Genomic DNA, 19605 nt, shown 5'->3' on the forward strand with positions numbered 1-19605 from the left:
GTGCCACCTCCTCCATATACGAACCCTCCGGACATCAGTCTATCATCCCCAGACCGATGGCCTGGTGGAACGTTTCAATGGTACACTCAAATCCATGTTAAGGAAGTTCGTGGAGGAGGACCCTACGCATTGGGACACCTGGTTGCCAGCCCTGCTGTTCGCCATCAGGGAGGTACCCGAGGCATCGACGGGGTTTTCACCCTTTGAACTCCTGTACGGCAGGCAGCCCCGGGGGATCCTGGACCTCCTGAAGGAGGAGTGGAAAGCCCAGGAGACCCGAGTCCTCGGGACCATCCAATACGTGTTGCAACTGTGAGAACGGCTACGAACGCTAGGTGATTTCACCCGGGGAAAACTTGATACAGGCACAAGTGAACCAAGAATGCCTCTATAACCGAAGAACTAGGGGACAGAGTTTTGGCCCCAGGAATCGGGTGTTGCTTTTGTTGCCAGCGGCCGAATCGAAACTCCTAGCCAAATGGCAGGGACCCTACAAGGTAATCCGGAGGATTGGACCAGTAGATTACGAAGTCCGGCTACCGGGGCGATGGGGGGAGATGCGCATATACCATGTAAATCTTCTGAAGGCCTGGAAGCCCTGCTCGTTGGCCCTTCCACCCTGGAATCTGAACTCGGACCCCTAGTAGGGGACCCCCTGGACCCGAGGCCGGTGACGTTAGGGGCGGGCCTCGCCCCCGTACAGCGAGAGCAAATACAGCAATTGATAGGGGAGTTTCCCAATGTCTTATCCGCCTGCCCAGGATGAACTGTCCTACAAGTCATCATATCGCAACCACTCCTGGTCAGAAGGTAAGAGACCACCACCGGCCGTTACCTCGGAAAATGTGGGACACAGTCCAAAAGGAGCTGGAGACAATGCTGGAGATGGGGGTCGTGGAGGAATCAAAGAGCGAGTGGAGCAGCCCCATTGTCTTAGTCCCAAAGCCTGACGGGACTACCTGTTTTTGTATTGACTTTCGAAAGGTCAGTGCCATCTCCCGCTTCGACGCATACCCAGTGCCGCGGGTGGACGAATTGTTGGAGCGGCTCGGGGGAGCGAGGTACTTGTCAACCTTAGACCTAACCAAGGGATACTGGCAGATCCCCCTCACACCAAACTCCCAGGAGAAGACTGCCTTCTCAACACCGTTCGGCCTCTTCCAATTTATAATGATGCCATTCGGGCTACACGGAGCCATGGCTACATTCCAGCGGTTGATGAATAAGGTCTTACAACCCCACGACCAATATGCGGCGGTGTATATAGACGACGACGTAGTCTATAGCGACAACTAGGAGGACCACCTATGCCATCTGGCTGGGGTGTTGCAGGCCCTTAGATCAGCCAGCCTTACAGCCAACCCAGCGAAGTGCCATCTCAGGAAAGAGGAGGTAACCTACCTTGGATATACGGGGGGGGGGGGGAACTGACGCCCCTAATCAGCAAAGTGCAAGCCCTCAGAGATGTACCCGTCCCCAAGACGAAGAAGCAAGTATGCCAGTTTTTGGGCCTAGCTGGATATTACCACCGCTTTGTGCCAGACTTCGCATCTATAGCCGCCCCTCTGTCGGACCTGACAAAGAACTTGCAGCCTCGACAAGTGCAGTGGTCAGAAGAGTGCAACGAAGCCTTCGAAGCTCTGAAAGAACGACTCACACATGAGCCGGTCCTGCGACACCCAGACTTTTCAAAAGAATTTATACTTCAGACAGATGCCTCGGAAGTAGGCCTGGGGGCCGTACCCTCCCAGAAATTGGACGGGGAAGAACACCCGATACTGTATTTAAGCCGTAAGCTGTTCCCCCGGGAGCAACGGTACTCCACAATAGAGAAAGAGGCCCTGGCGGTGAGATGGGCCATCGACGCCCTACGTTATTATCTGTTGGGGAATAACTTCAGGCTGATCGCAGACCATGCCCCCTTATGATGGATAAATAGTATGAAGGACGCGAACCCCCGGATACTACATTGGTACCTCTCACTTCAACCCTATGACTTCCGCGTATTTCATTGCCCGGGTAAAGTGCACGCTAACGCGGATTTCTTTTCCAGACTGGGAGGAGGGGGCGGACCAACCCGAGGGATCCCTCTTAAGCGGAAGGGTGTGTGACGGGGCAGCCCCGCCCTGCACTAGCCCCAGCGACATCATGCCAGTAGCTCTGATGGAGGAAGTCCCGCCCTGTTCGTACTGGGCATGCTCCAAGTGCTCAGGGAGTATAAAGGGAGGGAATTCAGCTCAGTCTAGGCTGGTGGCCACAGGGGAAGGACCTAACTGGGAAGCTCCTGCAGAGGACCAGCCGACGCTCTTGAAGGTGCCGGGAACAGAGGCTTCTACAGACCGGCACGAACCCCTACTGCAGGAGGAACCAGGGGAGGCAACGGACCCGGAGACCCGCGGAGAACCCTGGGATCCGTGGGAGACCCCAACTCCCAAGCTGGTAGGAAGCGACCCGGGGGAGGTGACGGACTGGTACCTTGCCCCCGGTAAGCCTCAGCGTGTTTTGGTAGGACCCCCCCGCTGGGCCAGTAGTAAAGTCCTACAGCCCTGTAACGAGGGCTTGTTCCATGGACTCTGGCCACTAGGCCGGGCTGCCCTGCAACCAGGGGCAATTCTATGGACTCTGGCCACTAGGCTGTGCTGCCCTGCAACCAGGGGCGGTTATATGGACTCTAGCTGCTAGACCGTGCTACCCTGTAACGAGGGGCGTAAACCCTCACACCTACTTCTTGTTCAGCCAATCGCTCAGACAAACAAGTTTGTTTACATTTGCAGGAGATGATGCTGCCCGCTTCTTGTTTACAATGTCACCTGAAAGTGAGAACAGGCGTTCGCATGGCACTGTTGTAGCTGGTGGTGCAAGATATTTACGTGCCAGATGCACTAACGATTCATATGTCCCTTCATGCTTCAAACACCATTCCAGAGGACATGGGTCCATGCTGATGATGGGTTCTGCTCGATAATTATCCAAAGCAGTGTGGACCAACGCATGTTCATTTTCATTATCTGAGTCAGATGCCACCAGCAGAAGGTTGATTTTCTTTTTTGGTGGTTCGAGTTCTGTAGTTTCCGCATCAGGGTGTTGCATCTGAAAGCATGTGCCATGCCTTGTCCCTCTCAGATTTTGGAAGCCACTTCAATTCTTAAACCTTGGGTCGAATGCTGTAACTATCTTTAGAAATCTCACATTGGTACCTTCTTTGCGTTTTGTGAAATCTGCAGTGAAACTGTTCTTAAAATGAACCACATGTGCTGGGTCATCATCCGAGACTGCTATAACATGAAATATATGGCAGAATGCGGGTAAAATAGAGCAGGAGACAAACAGTCCCCCCCACCCAAGAAGTTCAGTCACAAATAGGGCCGGCTCCAGGGTTTTGGCCGCCCCAAGCAGCCCAAAAAAAAAAAGCCGCAATCGCGATCTGTGGCGGCAATTCGGCGGAAGGTCCTTCACTCCGAGCGGGAGTAAGGGACCGTACGCCGAATTGCCTCCGAATAGTTGGACCTGCCGCCCCTCTCTGGAGTGGCCACCCCAAGCACCTGCTTGGCAAACTGGTGCCTGGAGTTGGTCCTGGTCACAAATTTAATTAACAGATTTGTTGTTGTTTTTAACGAGCGTCATCGGAATGGAAGCATGTCCTCTGGAATAGTGGCCAAAGCATGAAGGTGCATACGAATGTTGAGGATATCTGGTATGTAAATACCTTGCAATGCCAGCTACAACAGTGCCATGTGAACACGTGTTCTCATTTTCAGGTGACATTGTAAATAAAAAGCAGGCAGCGTTATCTCCCGTAAAAGTAAACAAACTTGTTTGTCTTAGTGACTGGCTGAACAAGAAGTAGGACTGAGTGGACTTGTAGGCTCTGAAGTTTTACATTGTTTTTGAGTGCAATTATGTAACAAAAAAAATCTACATTTGTAAGTTGCACTTCCATAACAAAGAGATTGCACTACAGTACTTGAATGAGGTAAACTGAAAAATACTATTTCTTTCATTTATCATTTTTACAGTGCAAATATTTGTAATAAAAAATAATATACACTGATTTCAATTATAACACAATACAATATATATGAAAATGTAGAAAAACATCCACAATATTTAATACATTTCAATTAATATTCTATTGTTTAACAGTGCGATTAAAACTGATTAATAGCGTGAGTTAACTGTGATTAATCAACAACCCTAGTAATAAGGGCTAATCTTGGGAGGAGCGGATTATTTCACAGTCCCTTAGCTTTCTGATTTTAATTATACATAATTTTCACAGATGTAGAAGATGGTTGTTAATACTTTAAGTTTAGGCTCTTTAATCCTCTCCGGAACTGAGACCTCAGATGCCATTTCTCTTGTCACACTTTGTTTCTTAAAGAGAGAAGTACAAACTAATTTTCTGTTAATTTGCAGACAAATGTAAACCAGATGAGTTTTGTGAACGCCGCAGATCCCGATCACCACCGGCATATGTGGATGCTGCTTTCGTTTTGGATAGCTCACGGAAAATGAGTGGTGCCGAATTTGAGAAAGTGAAAAACTTCTTGAGCAGAGTACTTGATAACTTTGACATTTCCTCTGAGCCAGAGACTTCTTCCACAGGTGATAGGGTGGCTGTGGTGAGCCATGCTCCACCAGGTTTCAAACCCCGAATGGGGCGGAACCCTGTAAAGAAAGAATTTGACTTTGTCACCTACAAGAAGAGACAGTTAATGAAAAGACATATCCAAGAATCTGTTCAACAGCTGAATGGAGCAGCTGCTCTTGGCCATGCCATACAGTGGACAATTGATAATGTTTTCTTAACTGCACCCCACTCCAGACAACACAAGGCTATTATTGTTATATCTGCTGGAGAAACAAGTCAGTGGGACAAAGACATATTAAAGGAGGCATCTCTGAGAGCCAAGTGCCAAGGATATGCTCTGTTTGTAATTTCATTAGGACATGTATATAACGACATGGAATTGGAAGAGATGGCTAGTATTCCCCTGGAACAACATTTGATTCAGCTGGGCAGAGTTCATAAGCCTGAACTTGAATACGTAGTGAGGTTTATGAAACCATTTGTGCATCTCCTCAGGCGTAAGTTATTATATTAATGCTGTTTCATTGTTCTTCAGTGACTGTCCAGCAACTCATGAAAGAGGTTAGGTTGATAACCTTGGACATTAGTCTTCCATAGATTCACAAATGTGTTTAGCATGGAGACTTCAATGCAAGTTTCCCATTCCAGAGTTCCTCAGTGGATCAACTTAAATACTTAAGGGGTGAAAGAGTGGTTCAATTCCATGCTTGTTCGTTCCTAGGGCTGTCTAATAAGACAGTCAACACTGGTGATGTCAATAGGTTTTGTGATGGGAAATCTCTCCATTAGGAATTGAACTAAGGCCACCAACCTTATTTCACATAGACCACCTAAGATGCCACTTTAGGTCACTTCTAGCTTCTTCCACAGATTGGACCAGTGACCTAGGTTGAGTGCTTGATACCCTATTATAAGTTCCCTGGGCCTTCCATTTATTCAATAAACAGAAAAAATGCTGACCTAGTAGTAGATCAACACAGTGATATGTCAGAAAAGTTGTTGTGATCTTGGATCACTTGACTACACATCAGAAGAACCTGCAGATGGGGGATGTATTTAGTACAATCTATGCTGCTTACGCATCGCAGCAGCCCTTGCAGACTCATTGATGGAATGATACTGGAGGAGACTATAGAGCATAATTGGACTATGATCCTGAAGTCCTCAGCTTAACATAGACACATTTGAATTATTTTTAGATCCCTAAGCAAACGTAAGCCTTTGAGAAGGACTGAATTGCAAGGGTGAGAGAACAAATGTACTATAAACTAATCATAGCTTCTAATAGCCTTATGGTGTGAATGTGTCTAAAAAATGGTGCCTATGCATAAAGAAACAGATGGTATTTAAACTGAGTTTGCCAATAGGCCTGTTCTCTTCTCTTATCAAACCAGTGAACTATAAGAAATGTTGTAATTTAATGTACCAACATTACTTTTAAAGCTTAAGCATACTAGAGAGTTGCACACTTGTTATTTCTGTAGGCCAAGCACATTACCCACACCAGGAGCTTCTTGCATTCCTCTACCCTCCACACAGAATCCCTATGTGCCACCATCCCATTTCCTATTTCAGAAACTCCCTGCAATCCCCCTCCTTTATACGAGGAGCTCTCATCTCAGGGGCTGCATGTGCCCCCATGCCACTGTTCTGATTCTACTTCTCTCTCTCTCTCTCTCTCTCTCTCTCTCTCGTCAGCATTTTAAAACTGTATTGGGAGGATAGGCAGAGCTGAGATGAGGGTGGGGGGTGTTGTTATAATAGAAAGCATTAATGGCAGCCATCAAGTAGTTCTTTGATTTGTACACAATTACAGAGGTGCTTGAAGCTGCTAGGTCTACAATCAGATGCCAGGGGCTACACACGTTTCCCCCCCCCCCCCCCCGCCGCCCCTTTCAGATTTTTTCCCCCTTCCAATTTTCACCAAAATTAGTAGGATTCTGCCCATTGAAGCCTAGATAAATCCATGGTGATTAAGTCCATCAATGGCTATTAGCCAGGATGAGCAGGGATGGTGTCCTTAGCCTCTGTTTGCCAGAGGCTGGGAGTGGGCTGCAGGGAATGGATCACTTGGTGATTGTCCGTTCTGTTCATTCCCTCTGGGGAACCTGGCACTGGCCACTATTGGAAGACAGGATACTGGGCTAGATGGACCTATGGTCTGACCCGGTATGGCTGTTCTTATGAACATAAGAACGGCCATACCGGGTCAGACCAAAGGTCCATCTAGCCCAGTATCCTGTCTACCGACAGTGGCCAATGCCAGGTGCCCCAGAGGGAGCGGACCAACAGGCAATGATCAAGTGATCTCTCTCCTGCCATCCATCTCCACCCTCTGACAAACAGAGGCTAGGGACACCATTCCTTACCCATCCTGGCTAATAGCCATTAATGGACTTAACCACCATGAATTTATCCAGTTCTCTTTTAAACGCTGTTATAGTCCTAGCCTTCACAACCTCCTCAGGTAAGGAGTTCCACAAGTTGACTGTGCGCTGCGTGAAGAAGAACTTCCTTGTATTTGTTTTAAACCTGCTGCCTATTAATTTCATTTGGTGACCCATAGTTCTTGTATTATGGGAATAAGTACATAACTTTTCCTTATCCATTTTTTCCACATCACTCATGATTTTATATACCTCTATCATATCCCCCCTTAGTCTCCTCTTTTCCAAGCTGAAGAGTCCTAGCCTCTTTAATCTCTCCTCATATGGGACCCGTTCCAAACCCCTAATCATTTTAGTTGCCCTTTTCTGAACCTTTCCCAGTGCCAGTATATCTTTTTTTTAGATGAGGAGACCACATCTGTACGCAGTATTTGAGATGTGGGCATACCATCGATTTATATAAGGGCAATAATATATTCAGTCTTATTCTCTATCCCCTTTTTAATGATCCCTAACATCCTGTTTACTTTTTTGACCGCCTCTGCAGACTGCACGGACATCTTCAGAGAACTATCCACAGCGACTCCAAGATCTTTTTCCTGACTTGTTGTAGCTAAATTAGCCCCCATCATATTGTATGTATAGTTGGGGTTATTTTTTCCAATGTGCATACTTTATATTTATCCACATTAAATTTCATTTGCCATTTTGTTGCCCAATCACTTAGTTTTGTGAGATCTTTTTGAAGTTCATCACAGTCTGCTTTGGTCTTAACTATCTTGAGCAGTTTAGTATCATCTGCAAACTTTGCCACCTCACTATTTACCCCTTTCTCCTGATCTTTTATAAATAAGTTGAATAGGATCGGTCTGAGGACTGACCCTTGGGGAACACCACTAGTTACCACTCTCCATTCTGAGAATTTACCATTAATTCCTACCCTTTGTTCCCGGTCTTTTAACCAGTTCTCAATCCATGAAAGGACCTTCCCTTTTATCCCACGACAACTTACTTTACTTAAGAGCCTTTGGTGAGGGACCTTGTCAAAGGCTTTCTGGAAATCTAAGTACACTGGGTCCCCCTTGTCCACATGTTTGTTGACCCCTTATGTTCTTATGTCTAGACCATTCCCTGAGATTTTATAATCACTTGACTGTGACATCCAAAAGTTATTGTGTTCCATCCAAACAGAAATACATCACACTGAGTATAAGCCCTTGCAAGCTCTGCCAGTAATTTGTGTTACTGCTTTCAGTATTTAGTACAACCGTGCTGGGTGAATGAAGATACGTGGGGGCAGAAGAGGAAAAGTTGTGTGAAAACTGTTTCAAATTGCATTGAGTTGGTACATTTTGTTACTATGTCTTGTTTTCTTGACAGGTGCAAGCAACAAATATCCACCAGTAGAGCTCAGGAGAATTTGTACCAGAGCTCGCTCTCAGAAACCAGAATATGCACTAAGGGACCAACCACATGTGTGAGTCCAGACACTTATTTTATTATGACTTGTTGTTACATATGGGTAAATTGATGAGAGCGCCTAGTTCTCCTGGGTAGGGATTCCTATCAAAGGCCCTGAACCTGCAAACTCTCACAGATGTGCTTCACTTTATGCACATGAGTAGTTGTGTTGAGCAGTAATTTCATGTTCTGCCATCAAAATTATCAGTCGTTTACAAAAAAAATTGAAAACTATAGAATTGCAACAAAGATTTTAAAACGTTTTCATTAAAACCAGATACAAAATTCTCCTCCTGCCTGATTTCCGCTTGTCCTGCAGAGCTCATTTGTGCAAAGCATCACCTGCCCCAACACCAGTGGTTGATTGTTTGGGGGGTACGTATTGTTCCAGATCTTAGGGCTTGTCCACATGAACGTTTAGTTTGCAGCAGGCTGTGGTGTAAATCTGACCTTCGCTAGCCCGCTATTCACTGTCTGTGTAGACCTTGCTGATGCACACTAACAGTTCCTTAGCGTGCTTTTAGCTACTCTCTCAGTGCACTAGCGAACTGTTAGTGCACAGCAGCAGGGTCTACACAGATACCTACTGCAGGGCAGGGTAGATTCATACCCTGCTTGCTACAAATGGTGAAGACGAGCCCTTATTGAAATCTGAATACCTCTTCCCTGAGATGTTCAAGTCTTAACTCAACCTAAGGAAAAGGGCAGACATTGAAACAGAGGACATTAGCTAATACCAGCTATTTTTGAGTCGTCCTGCCAGGCCAAAATGTTTCCTGTTTTTTTATCCCCAGAGCTATCATAGATGACAGTTGGTCAGGAGTTGATGCCATAGCTGATGCTGAATACGCTGTTTCTGGGCATGCAACACTGATGTTCCAGGATGACGTAAGCAATGGTCCTCTAAACACCAACGGTTTTGCCAGCAGTACACATCAGTCCTTGGTAACTACTGACATAATGGAGAATGCTACCAAAACACACGGAAGGAAAGATAACGTGAGTTATGTCTGATGTAAGGAAAGGAAGGGGAATGTCTGCTTAAACCTCACTGAGCAGGATGGACAGTTTAACCTTTGGAACCCTATGGATGACTTCACACCTTATAAGAAATTTGAGCTGAGGGAAAGGAGCCAAATATACCAGCTCTTCTCGGTCTCCTCCTCCTCTTCCTGCCATCAACCTAACCTCTTCTCTGCCCTCTGTAAACTCACTGATTCAGCACCAGCATGACAGGAAAAGGGCTCCTACACAAGCAGGCAGAATTTCCTGTTGCCACTTACCTTCTCAGTCAGTTAGCCTCCAAGCACAGAGCTGTTTCAAGGCTCCAGGCCCATTCTAAGCTACCTTCAGCTACACATGATCCTCTTAGTCGCCCTCCTGTGGCTGTTTCCCAACATGAGGTGGGACAGCCTCTTATGTGGTTCGACCATGGCCTCCTCTTACCCCAAACCCAAATATTCTCATTGAAACAAGCACTCTCAGTAAAATCTTAAGACCTGGTCCACCTGAACTGTTGTGACCCTTCAAAATGAACTAATATTAAGGATGTGAACACGATAGTGTTCAAATAATACTAAGCAAGAATGCCTACGCTCATGTATTATAAACACAATTAGGATTTTGGCTGGATCTGCAGCCACTACAGTTTACTGGTCATCAGCACATTCTGTTCTCAGAATGCTGTGAAGGGAGCTGCATACAAAGGCTCATGGATAAATATTATGGCAGTTAGAAGAAGTGGAAATAAAAATATTCTTGTAAAATATCTAGCAAATTGAAAAGCAAATGGCTAGCATTCACTACTGCTTTCCAGCTCACTGCACTACAATGCTTAGCACTTACACAGCACGTTTCATCTGCGGGCCTAAAATGCTCTACAGGAGCAAAGACTGTGATCTCCTGTTAATGGATGGGGAAACAGAAGCCCAAAGAGGTTAAGGCTCCCGCTTTCAAACTTGGCTGCCTGAAGTTAAGCACATAAATAAGTGACCTAATTTTCAGAGGTATTGCACATCCACTGCTCTGATTGACGTGTTTCTGAAATATTTTTGTTTCCTTCATGGCCCTTGCATATCCTTTGAAAATAGCTGTAGAGATTTCCGTGGAGTGTAGTGTCAGGTACTGTTGTGATGGGGATTGAATGGATGCTCATTTGCAACTGCATCTCTACTATGTAGCACACATGCATCATCTTTCTCTGACCTTATTAGTTTTATAGACTCCTTTGTTGTGTAGCGCTTGTTCACATCCTCAGACATCTCCTCCTCCCCATCCCCATGATGGATATAGTTCATTGGTTTTGTTCTCAGAGGTGGAAAGCCTACCCATAATTCCACATTTCTGCCAACTGCGGAAGTAGTGTATGTAGTTTGGGGACTGGGGGGATTGGGCTCAGTCTCAGGGAGAAGTGAGGGCACTAATAGAGCCACTGCATCTGGCCATCTTGCCGCTCCTCCTAGCAGAGGAAAGACTGGCTTCATCAGCTGGCTAGAGACTTCTTCCCATCCTGGCCCTTTTTGAGAGGCGCCATAGCACATGCTCAGGCTGTGGCAAGAGCCAAGATTTGGCCATCACTCACTGTTTTGAAAAGATATACTCTACCTTAATACAATGCTTATAGGAAAAAGAGAAAAGCAACGGTATTGAAAACAAGGCTTTTTAATCCTCTGTATGGACAGTCTCATCCTAAAGAGAAGGCTCTTTTTGTTTTTGTTTTATAGATGGCTTGAACCAAAGCATTTTAAACAATGAAATGGTTAAATATGGCACTGGGCTGAAGAAACTGACTATGCTGCATGGTTCTGACCTATAAAAATTCCCATCGCTGCCTCCTACAATAGTTTATTGGTGGAAATCATGGAAGAAATGTGGACATGATCTGTCAGATACAGAATCATTTTATTCCTTTAAAAATGGACAAGACTGTATTTTTAAAAACTTGAATATCTCTATCCCTATGCACGTAGGGTCTGCTCCTGTATAGTACTGAATGTGCTCAACTCCCATTCACTTCAGTGGAAGGTGAGGACACTTGGAAATTAACAGGGTCAGGCCCTTAAGGAACTGTCTAGTCTCCAGGTCAGTTGTGCTTTGTTGGAGTTGGCTGGCAAGATGTGAGGCATGAATGTGTGTAACACTCTCCTCTTTCAATGAGTAAACTGCAGTGCAAATTCTTTTCAGTGAAACTTTACTTTCCATACTCCTTCTACAGGTGTACGTTGTATTGTGTAAAGATAGGAAGAAGGCTTATTAGTCACTGCTGTGCTTTTCCAGATAGAGTAACTATGCAATTGGTGACTGAATTACTTCTTTTAGATCAAGGAGAACTCTAAAAGAACAGTGTGTCTTTAACATGGAGCATCTCGTCTGCCTTAAAACAAACAAAACACCAAAGTCATAAGCATAGGGCTTGTAAAATATACTTTCCAATGTACATGTTTTTTCCATCAAAAAATGTTGAGTCCATGGAATTGAAGCATTCTACAGGAATGTCTCTATTCCATCATAAGTTTTGATGAAAACCAAGCAGATTGGCTCCCGACGGTCTGGCCAGTGTGCCAGTCTAGAAGTTTTCAAAAAGTCTATTCCACAGAAAACTTTGTATTTCCAACTGCTTGTTCTGATTTGGAACAACAACAAAATTCAGAATTGCAGGTTTCATGGGACAGAACTTGTACAACTCTACTTGTCTTCATAGCTACATGGACCCTATTCAATTTTACAGTCTCAATATTAAAAAGTGGCTAAATGGAATTTAGTTTCATATGCCACAATATATCAAGTTTCAGACTGATGTGATGTCAAATAGTCACCAAAAATATTGTAACATCCAGGTTTGTTGTACATTTACAAAGCTTCATTTCAGTGTTAGTACACAAATATTTAAAAATGGGCAGCATACGTATACAGTAGCTCATTGCATTTTAACTGGTACGTTAAGTACTTTGAGCAGTTAGTGAGACCATCAATCTATCCTTCCCATATTACTGTATAGTTGTTAGTTTCTCTTGGAGTAAACTCTTGAACCTAGAATTATGTTGTGCCAATTGTGGAAAAGAAGAGAGATTGGTTATATGTATTCTGTGTATCTTTGTTCCAAAAAGGAAAATTTAAACAAAATTACTACTGAAGTCTCTGGGGGTATAAACCACTGGCTTTAGTGGGATCAGGCTTTGAATATCAGTGCACTCCAAGGAACAAAAGTCCCATTTCTCAAACTCTTATGACCCGGCCTAGGTGACTCTTCACAGTAGTAAGCATGCCTGATAGTCATTGTTCAAAGCTTCAGACCCCAAATTCTTTCAAATAAAAATGTTCACAATTTAGACCAGTTTTTTGGTCTAGAGAGTAGTATAAGAAAATATTTTATTTTTCTGACTTAAGAAGACACCTGAGAATTACATTTTTTGTAGGAAAAAGGTACTGGTGAGTGAGTGAGTGAGTGCACAAATAACAGTACCTTGATATTAGGAATTGAAAAGAGATTTGCTGAAATTGTCAGTGTTGTCTGCCAACACATCTGTTGAGGATCTGAATTTTGGCTCACCACTATGTCCCTCCAACTAGCACTGTTGAAGTTAACAAAACTTCTCATAAAAGTATAAAACACATAATTTGGGGCTACAGTACAAAATACTATGCATTATTTCTGAGAGCCACATGCACATATTGAATTGTATACAGGGTTCAGATCTGGTTAATGGTTTCACCCTTCTAGTTTTGAAGTTGCCATGCTTGTCTCAGTTTTTTTTTTTTAAATGTATCTGTAACCTCTAATTGGTGAAAGACATTTAAAAACTGTATGGGGACAGTTGTAAAATGTACTCTCTGTTACGATGCTGGCATCATACTGAGCTTTTTAATGCAGGTTATGCAACATGTCATGGTACCAATTAAACAATCTACCTGAAAATTCAGATGGTGTCTTGTTTCATGTGATCATACTAGCTAAAACTAATACTCAGTGCTATTCCCATCAAATCTTCTGTGTTAAGAACAAGAGAAGATGCAGTGATCATGATGGCAACAAGGAGTCTGGTGGCACCTTAAAGACCTAACAGATTTATTTGTTAGTCTTCAAGGTGCCACCAGACTCCTTGTTGTTTTTGTAGATACAGACTAACACGGCTACCCCCCTGATATTTGATCATGATGGGAGAGCCTTGTTTCTTTACAAGTCATTACTTACATACAAGAGACAAAATTGTCTGCTCATGATGTACCTAAAAACTCCCGGCTGCCTGGATATAAAATCATCTCTGTTTTGTGCAAGAAAAAGACATGTATAATGGAATAAGAAAACATTACCCATCACTCAGTCTGTGCTTTACACGTTCATTAGAGCAGGAGAGAGTGGGGGGGAGTAGCAAGAAGTGCTTTAAAAGTATTTTTCCCCCTGCACAATACCATTGGGCTGTCAATCCTCTCTTATACAACATGCTCAAATAAATATGACATTGGCCTGCAAGTGTGACACAGTAAAGCAGAAGCCTGGCAGGTTTCAAGGTTCAGCACACCATAGACGTAAAGGGACAACAGATATTGCAGACAAAAGCTACTGTACAAGTAAGCTCAAATGGAGTTTATTCTCTAGTATTAACTGTATATTTATCAGAGTATACATGGACATTAGTGCAACAAATTCTTTCACTCTTCTTCCAGACTCAATGTAAAAAAAAGTCAGACTTCATAAATACTGTCTATGTAGGGGTCAGCAGCTTTCATTATATTTATAATCTGCAACATGAGATTTCATAAACTATTTTCTTATAGGTTCCTGAAGAATAGTATGGTTACCACGAGGCTAAATACATTTTCTTCATAAACTGCTTCTGCTTGTTACTTTCAGAAAGTGTTACAGAAACCAAGCAGCTGTAATAAAATAATTCAAAGGGTCTTTAAACAAGCTTTAATAACCATAGTGATTGATGTATGGTCACTTTCATAGTCTTCAAAATCAGTAATAATGCTATTCTTTGTTACAAATATATACATACTATATATTAGTGCAACTTTTACTTCCACACTTTAAAAATTCCATATCTTGATGCAGTTACTATAAACCCTTGAGTAGTCTGGAAAGTAGCAATATCTGATGATATCATGGTGTCCGACTGGTAGAGACTCTGGTCCACGACGAGGGGTCTCATCTGTGGGGCCCATCTTCTGCTTATTTTGAATTTCCTGTTTGAGAGTGGAAGTATTAAAATAAAACAAGTCTCCAAAATTACATAAATTTAAAAGATGATGTTTCATACTCTGGCAAACTAGAACGACCATTAAAAAAACCAACATAAGTTGTCTTTTGCCAGAAGTTCTCCTCCTATTACTGAAGAGGGTGGAGGTAAGAGCCCTTTTCATTCAAAATCTAGCTTCTTGAGTCTGCACTGGAGTCATAATTCTGTATTAGTGATAAGGACATAACACTGGTGTGCCAAATTCAATATTACAACTTCAGTAAAAGAAAAGCTAAAAAGAGAAAATGTATGCTTAGTCATCCTCATGGAAAAATCCTATAGAAAAGATTAGTTCATCTAGAATGTTTAAACTAACAGTTCTGTAGCAGGGATATCATTTATATTAAACTTTATAGAAAGGATATATTAAAATTCTACAGATTTTTATAATAATCTCTAGGGAATCCAACCAGTTTTGTCCTAATGGTATAGCACTTTTTTCCATAAGGGAAAACTTTCTCAAAATTCACTTACAGGGATGAAATTCTACAAAAAAATAAAATAAAAAAAATTCGCAACTGATTTTACATATTAAGGAAATATGTAAAAATGCCTCCTTAGTAGAAGTTTCTGAAATAGCATTTATTCAGTTAATAAAAAAACATTACAAAGCCATATTTAAATATCAGTAAAGCTGCAAGTGCCAGAGGTCACTTTGAGGGACACATTAATCGCAGCAGTATTCTGAAATGAAAACCACATCAGAAAAGTACAGGAAAGTTTAAGTTGTGCTCCAATTGTTTTTAATTATCCCATAAGGAATAAATAGTGTACTTACAGCATTGCATAAATAACTGATACTGTACTCAACTTCTAACTGCAGGACAAATCCCACACTACCTGGGTAACAGCCTGCAGTGGAAATGCCTCAGTGACCAGCAAGCCAAAATATTAATTGTTAAATCTCTGAGTTTCAGGATCACAAAAGTCATCCCAAGATATCAGGCGGCATTGTTTGTCAAAAGCAAGCACTTTTTGTTTTTAAACATTATTACTGCCTCTAAAATGTAACTCGCTGAGAGACTGAAATCCTCGATCCAGAGAAGAGGTAAGGCACAGGTGCTAGCAATGAAAGCTTCCCTACTGTCATACTGGTGTAACTGAACTCTGGCCTGGAGGGGCCATAGAAACAAAACCAAAACAGAACAGGATACCTAAACCACCTCTGTGCATTTAATTATCTTCCTGTTGTAGGATACAGATGGGCAAGTAGCACTTCCTGCAACAATGTACGATCTCTCAGGGTAAGCCATTTCCCAAAACCTAAGAGAGAGAGGAAAAAACAAACAAAACCAAAACACACACAACCCAAAAAATCCAAACAAACATGATGATAAATGCTTAACGCTGCTCAATACAATTGTGTAAGAGCCTTCTTGCCATTAAGGTAAAATTCAGTTAGCCCAGACTTTACAGAAACTGAATGGAAGAGTTTTAGGTTATAAATATGGAAAATCAAAGTTCATATCACATTTGCTCACAGGGCATCACTAACTGCTGCTTCCAGCACAGCATATCAAATACTTACAAAAGGTGGGTATTATTTCAGTTTTGCAGATGGGAAAAGTGAGATGCAGGAAGTTAAAAACACTGGCCTGATATAACAGGCAGCAGCAATGAGGAATAGAACAGAGAGCACGGATCTCTTGACTCCATGGAAAAAGCTAACGTTCAACTGCACAAACGTCTAACCTTGCACTAGGAGGGGGTACTTTAGTAGTAATGGTACCTGCCAGACTGCCGGTCCTGAGTAGAAGGGCCTAGAGGTGCAATGGGGTCAGAGGGGAAGTAAGTGACCCAGGGAAGGCTGAAGGCAAGGGGAGAGAAGGAGGGCCGAGAGGCTGCTGTTAGAGGGTCCCTGGGTCGGGACCCAGAGTAGCAGGCAACCCTGGGTCCCCCGCCCTCCCTTCTCCCTTGTGCTGCACCGGGCCGTGGAGCAGTGGCTGAGTCAGGCTGCAACCTGCCCCCTGACGTAAGAGGGGCTAGACTTGGGGGTTGTGGCAGGCCACTAAGGCCAGTGTAAAGACTCCTGTTACCTCCCCCCTCCCCCCCCCCGGAAAGGGGTGTGGAGGGACTAAGGGGCACTGCCGGAGGGCAGTGGTCCAGAAGAGGATGCCACAAGGCGGAGAGCGACGTGGGTCCACATGCCTAATGAGGGCGAGACAACAGATGGGACACCACCAGGAGGGGGCGCTCCACTGGACAGAGCTAATTCCTGAGACAACCAGTAGGAGGCGCCAGGGGGTGAGTCCCAACACCGTCACACTCCATATTAAGGTATATTTTCCCTATTTAATACTAACTGCTAAACACAGTAGTGGGTTTACTCTATAAAGGGAAAATACAATAGAACACAGGTATGGTGATCACAGAAACAACATTTAAAGGTCATTAAGTTATGAACAGACCCAAACACAACACTATGAATTTGCTATTTTGGGAAAGATCTTTACAGTTAAATCACAGCACAGATGGTTGCTTAGTTTGTTTTGTGAGAAAACTAGGGTGACCAAGCATACCAGTGGGTGAGTTAAATATCATTAACTCCTCCTCTACAATAGATGAAGCTGCAAGGGGAATCGGCAACATACCCTACTCCAAACTACCTGGTCCAATTCCCTGATACCAAGGTCACTTCACAAACGCACTACAGCTACACAAAGGGGTCCAACCCTAGCTACTGAATCTAAAGTTTAATAAGGAAGAAATATCTAAGCCCTTAACTAAAAAATCCAGACAATTAAAATCAATAAATTCCTTGGAGCCTGCAGTTGCCTTATATTGTATCTTTCATTTCTGCAGGATCCTAGACCTTTTTGGAAAGTTGATTTCATTTTGACAGCAAAACATGATTAATTTTCCCAACATGAGCACATGCTGAGAAACTACAGAAACAAAAGGTAGGAACCAAACAGACAGGCAAAAATACCGAAGTGCTGTTTGGAGGCTGAGAAAATTCTAAAGAGAACTATATATCACAGTAATGGGAAAGGAAAAAGGAAGCCAGACCTGTAATTCTGAAAGAGGAGGTGCGCTGCTGGCCCACAAAGTGAAGCGCCTGTCTCCGGTTTCCATATCCCACATGGAGACTTCATTATTGCCTTGAACAGCTACAGGAGACATTGCCAACACGGGTACAACTAAACCAGATGGCTTGGCTTTCTATTGACAGAGGCTAAGTGTATAATTCATGGTATAACAAGATACCTTTAATAGATTTGATGCTAATGTTATAGTTAATATTAAATATTGGGATAAATTTAATGTTAATAAGTACACATCCCTCGGCTCGCGCTGCTTCCCGCAGCCTCCATTGGCCTGGAACGGCAAACCGGGGGCAGTGGGAGCCGTGATTGGCCGAACCTGTGGACGCAACAAGTAAACAAACCGGCCCGGCCTGCCAGGGGGCTTACCCTGGCAGTCTGCATTCCAAAGGTTGCCGATCCCTGACTTACATTATGGAAGGAATGTGCATTTTTCCCAGGATATGTTCAGTGTATATTGTAGAAGCGGTAAAAGAAATGCAAACATACCATGCTACTTAATTAAAATCCTATTAAGGCTCCAAAGAAAGCCACAATAGGTTGGGTTTTCTTTTTCAGATCACTGTGTGTTTTGGAAGCAGGAGTTGAAAGAAAAAAGTAATCAAAACTTTGGTGAAAGTTGATTGTGTCCCTTTTAAGACCGAGTCTCTGAGCTGCTGATGGCTTTGGATCCAAAAGCAAACCAAAAAGCGTCTGTGTTAATGCAAATGACCTAACTCATGGAGAAAGGAGAGATCTGCCCATAAATGACAGCACAAAGGAGCGGCAGATAAAGGACATACCTGGTCAGCAAGCAAACTACCTGAAACCAAAAGGTTCAAATTATAACCCTCCAGAGAAAGGTGGAAAAAGGAGTCAAACCTAAGAATAAGGAAGGGACAGGTTAACCCTGAGTAGAAAAATGCAGTATGCAGTGCTGAAATCTGAAGACAGGTACAAAAGGTGTCTGCTTATATACATGACACCCCTACCAAAACCCAAGAATATAATTCATGGTATAACAAGATACCTTTGGGATAAATTTAATGTTAATAAGTACACCTGTAACAATGTACAGTGTGTATAATTTTGAGGGGAAAAAACCCTTTAAGGTCACATGGTAATGATGCTTCTCAGCTATTACCTGTAAATAAACTTAAAGCTTAGCACAGCAGAAAAAACATTATAAACTTGGTCAGCTGTAAAAGAAGGGAAACTGAGGTACACTACCTCATTAATTTAATGACTGAACAGTGAGATAATTTCCCCTAAACCCTTAAAAGGCAGAAGCCATTGAAACCTGGCCTGCCTATAAAAGAAAAACACATATACACCCAAAAAGGGGTAGAAACAGTCTATTTTAATAAATACATTCTAAATCAAAGCATTATGTATTTTATAATTATGATTTAATATGCCCTGCTAGCCACCCTTTTTGATTTCAAGGCAGGAATAGACCAGAATAGTCCTTATGGCTGATTATGGTCACCATTTGTTTTAGGATAAGATTTCATCACAGTATTTGCTATAAGGTCTTGCTTCTTGAATGTATTGCAAATTAAGTTGTGTTCCTTGTCTGCATTGCAAACTAAGTTGTGTAAGGTTCTTATGTAATCCTGTTAGTAACCATATAATCCTTTCCAAAATGTTATCCTGTCTGAAAGTCTCTGTAAAATTGTTTGGTGCGAGTGAGGAATGTGTGCATAGTTAAAAATAAGTGAAAAGCCCATCACAAATGTCCAGATGGTCAAGAAAAAGTGAGAGACTTGGGGCTTGTCTATACTTACCGCGCTGGTTCGGCGGCAGGCAATCGAACTTCTGGGTTCGATTTATCGTGTCTTGTCTGGACGCGATAAATCGAACTCAGAAGTGCTCCCCGTCGACTCCGGTAATCCTGCTCGCCG

The 19605-nt window shown here is 43.1% G+C and overlaps 2 protein-coding genes and 1 long non-coding RNA gene across 8 annotated transcripts in view; 2 read left to right on the forward strand and 1 right to left on the reverse strand.

Annotated features, from left to right (window-relative positions):
* The window catches only part of LOC101953593 (collagen alpha-6(VI) chain-like), a 268888-nt gene extending 255530 nt beyond the window's left edge, over positions 1–13358 (forward strand). For 6 of the 7 annotated variants that reach the window (XM_065583596.1, XM_065583595.1, XM_065583594.1 and 3 more), the window contains one exon: positions 9264–13358. In XM_065583596.1, coding sequence (XP_065439668.1) covers positions 9264–9453 — 190 coding nt within the window. In that variant the 3' untranslated portion in view covers positions 9454–13358. The remainder of the gene's footprint in view (positions 1–9263) is intronic. The other variant, XM_065583598.1, reaches the window with a different exon arrangement.
* Positions 1–19605, forward strand: part of LOC101953884 (collagen alpha-6(VI) chain) — a 298199-nt gene that overhangs the window by 103558 nt on the left and 175036 nt on the right.
* Positions 14009–16092, reverse strand: LOC135981379 (uncharacterized). The gene is made up of 2 exons (XR_010598370.1): positions 15833–16092; positions 14009–14625 (listed from the first exon to the last, which is right to left on the reverse strand). It is a non-coding gene; the product is annotated as an uncharacterized LOC135981379 (long non-coding RNA).

Source organism: Chrysemys picta, chromosome 2 (genome assembly GCF_011386835.1).
Source record: "Chrysemys picta bellii isolate R12L10 chromosome 2, ASM1138683v2, whole genome shotgun sequence".
NCBI lineage: Eukaryota > Metazoa > Chordata > Testudines > Emydidae > Chrysemys > Chrysemys picta.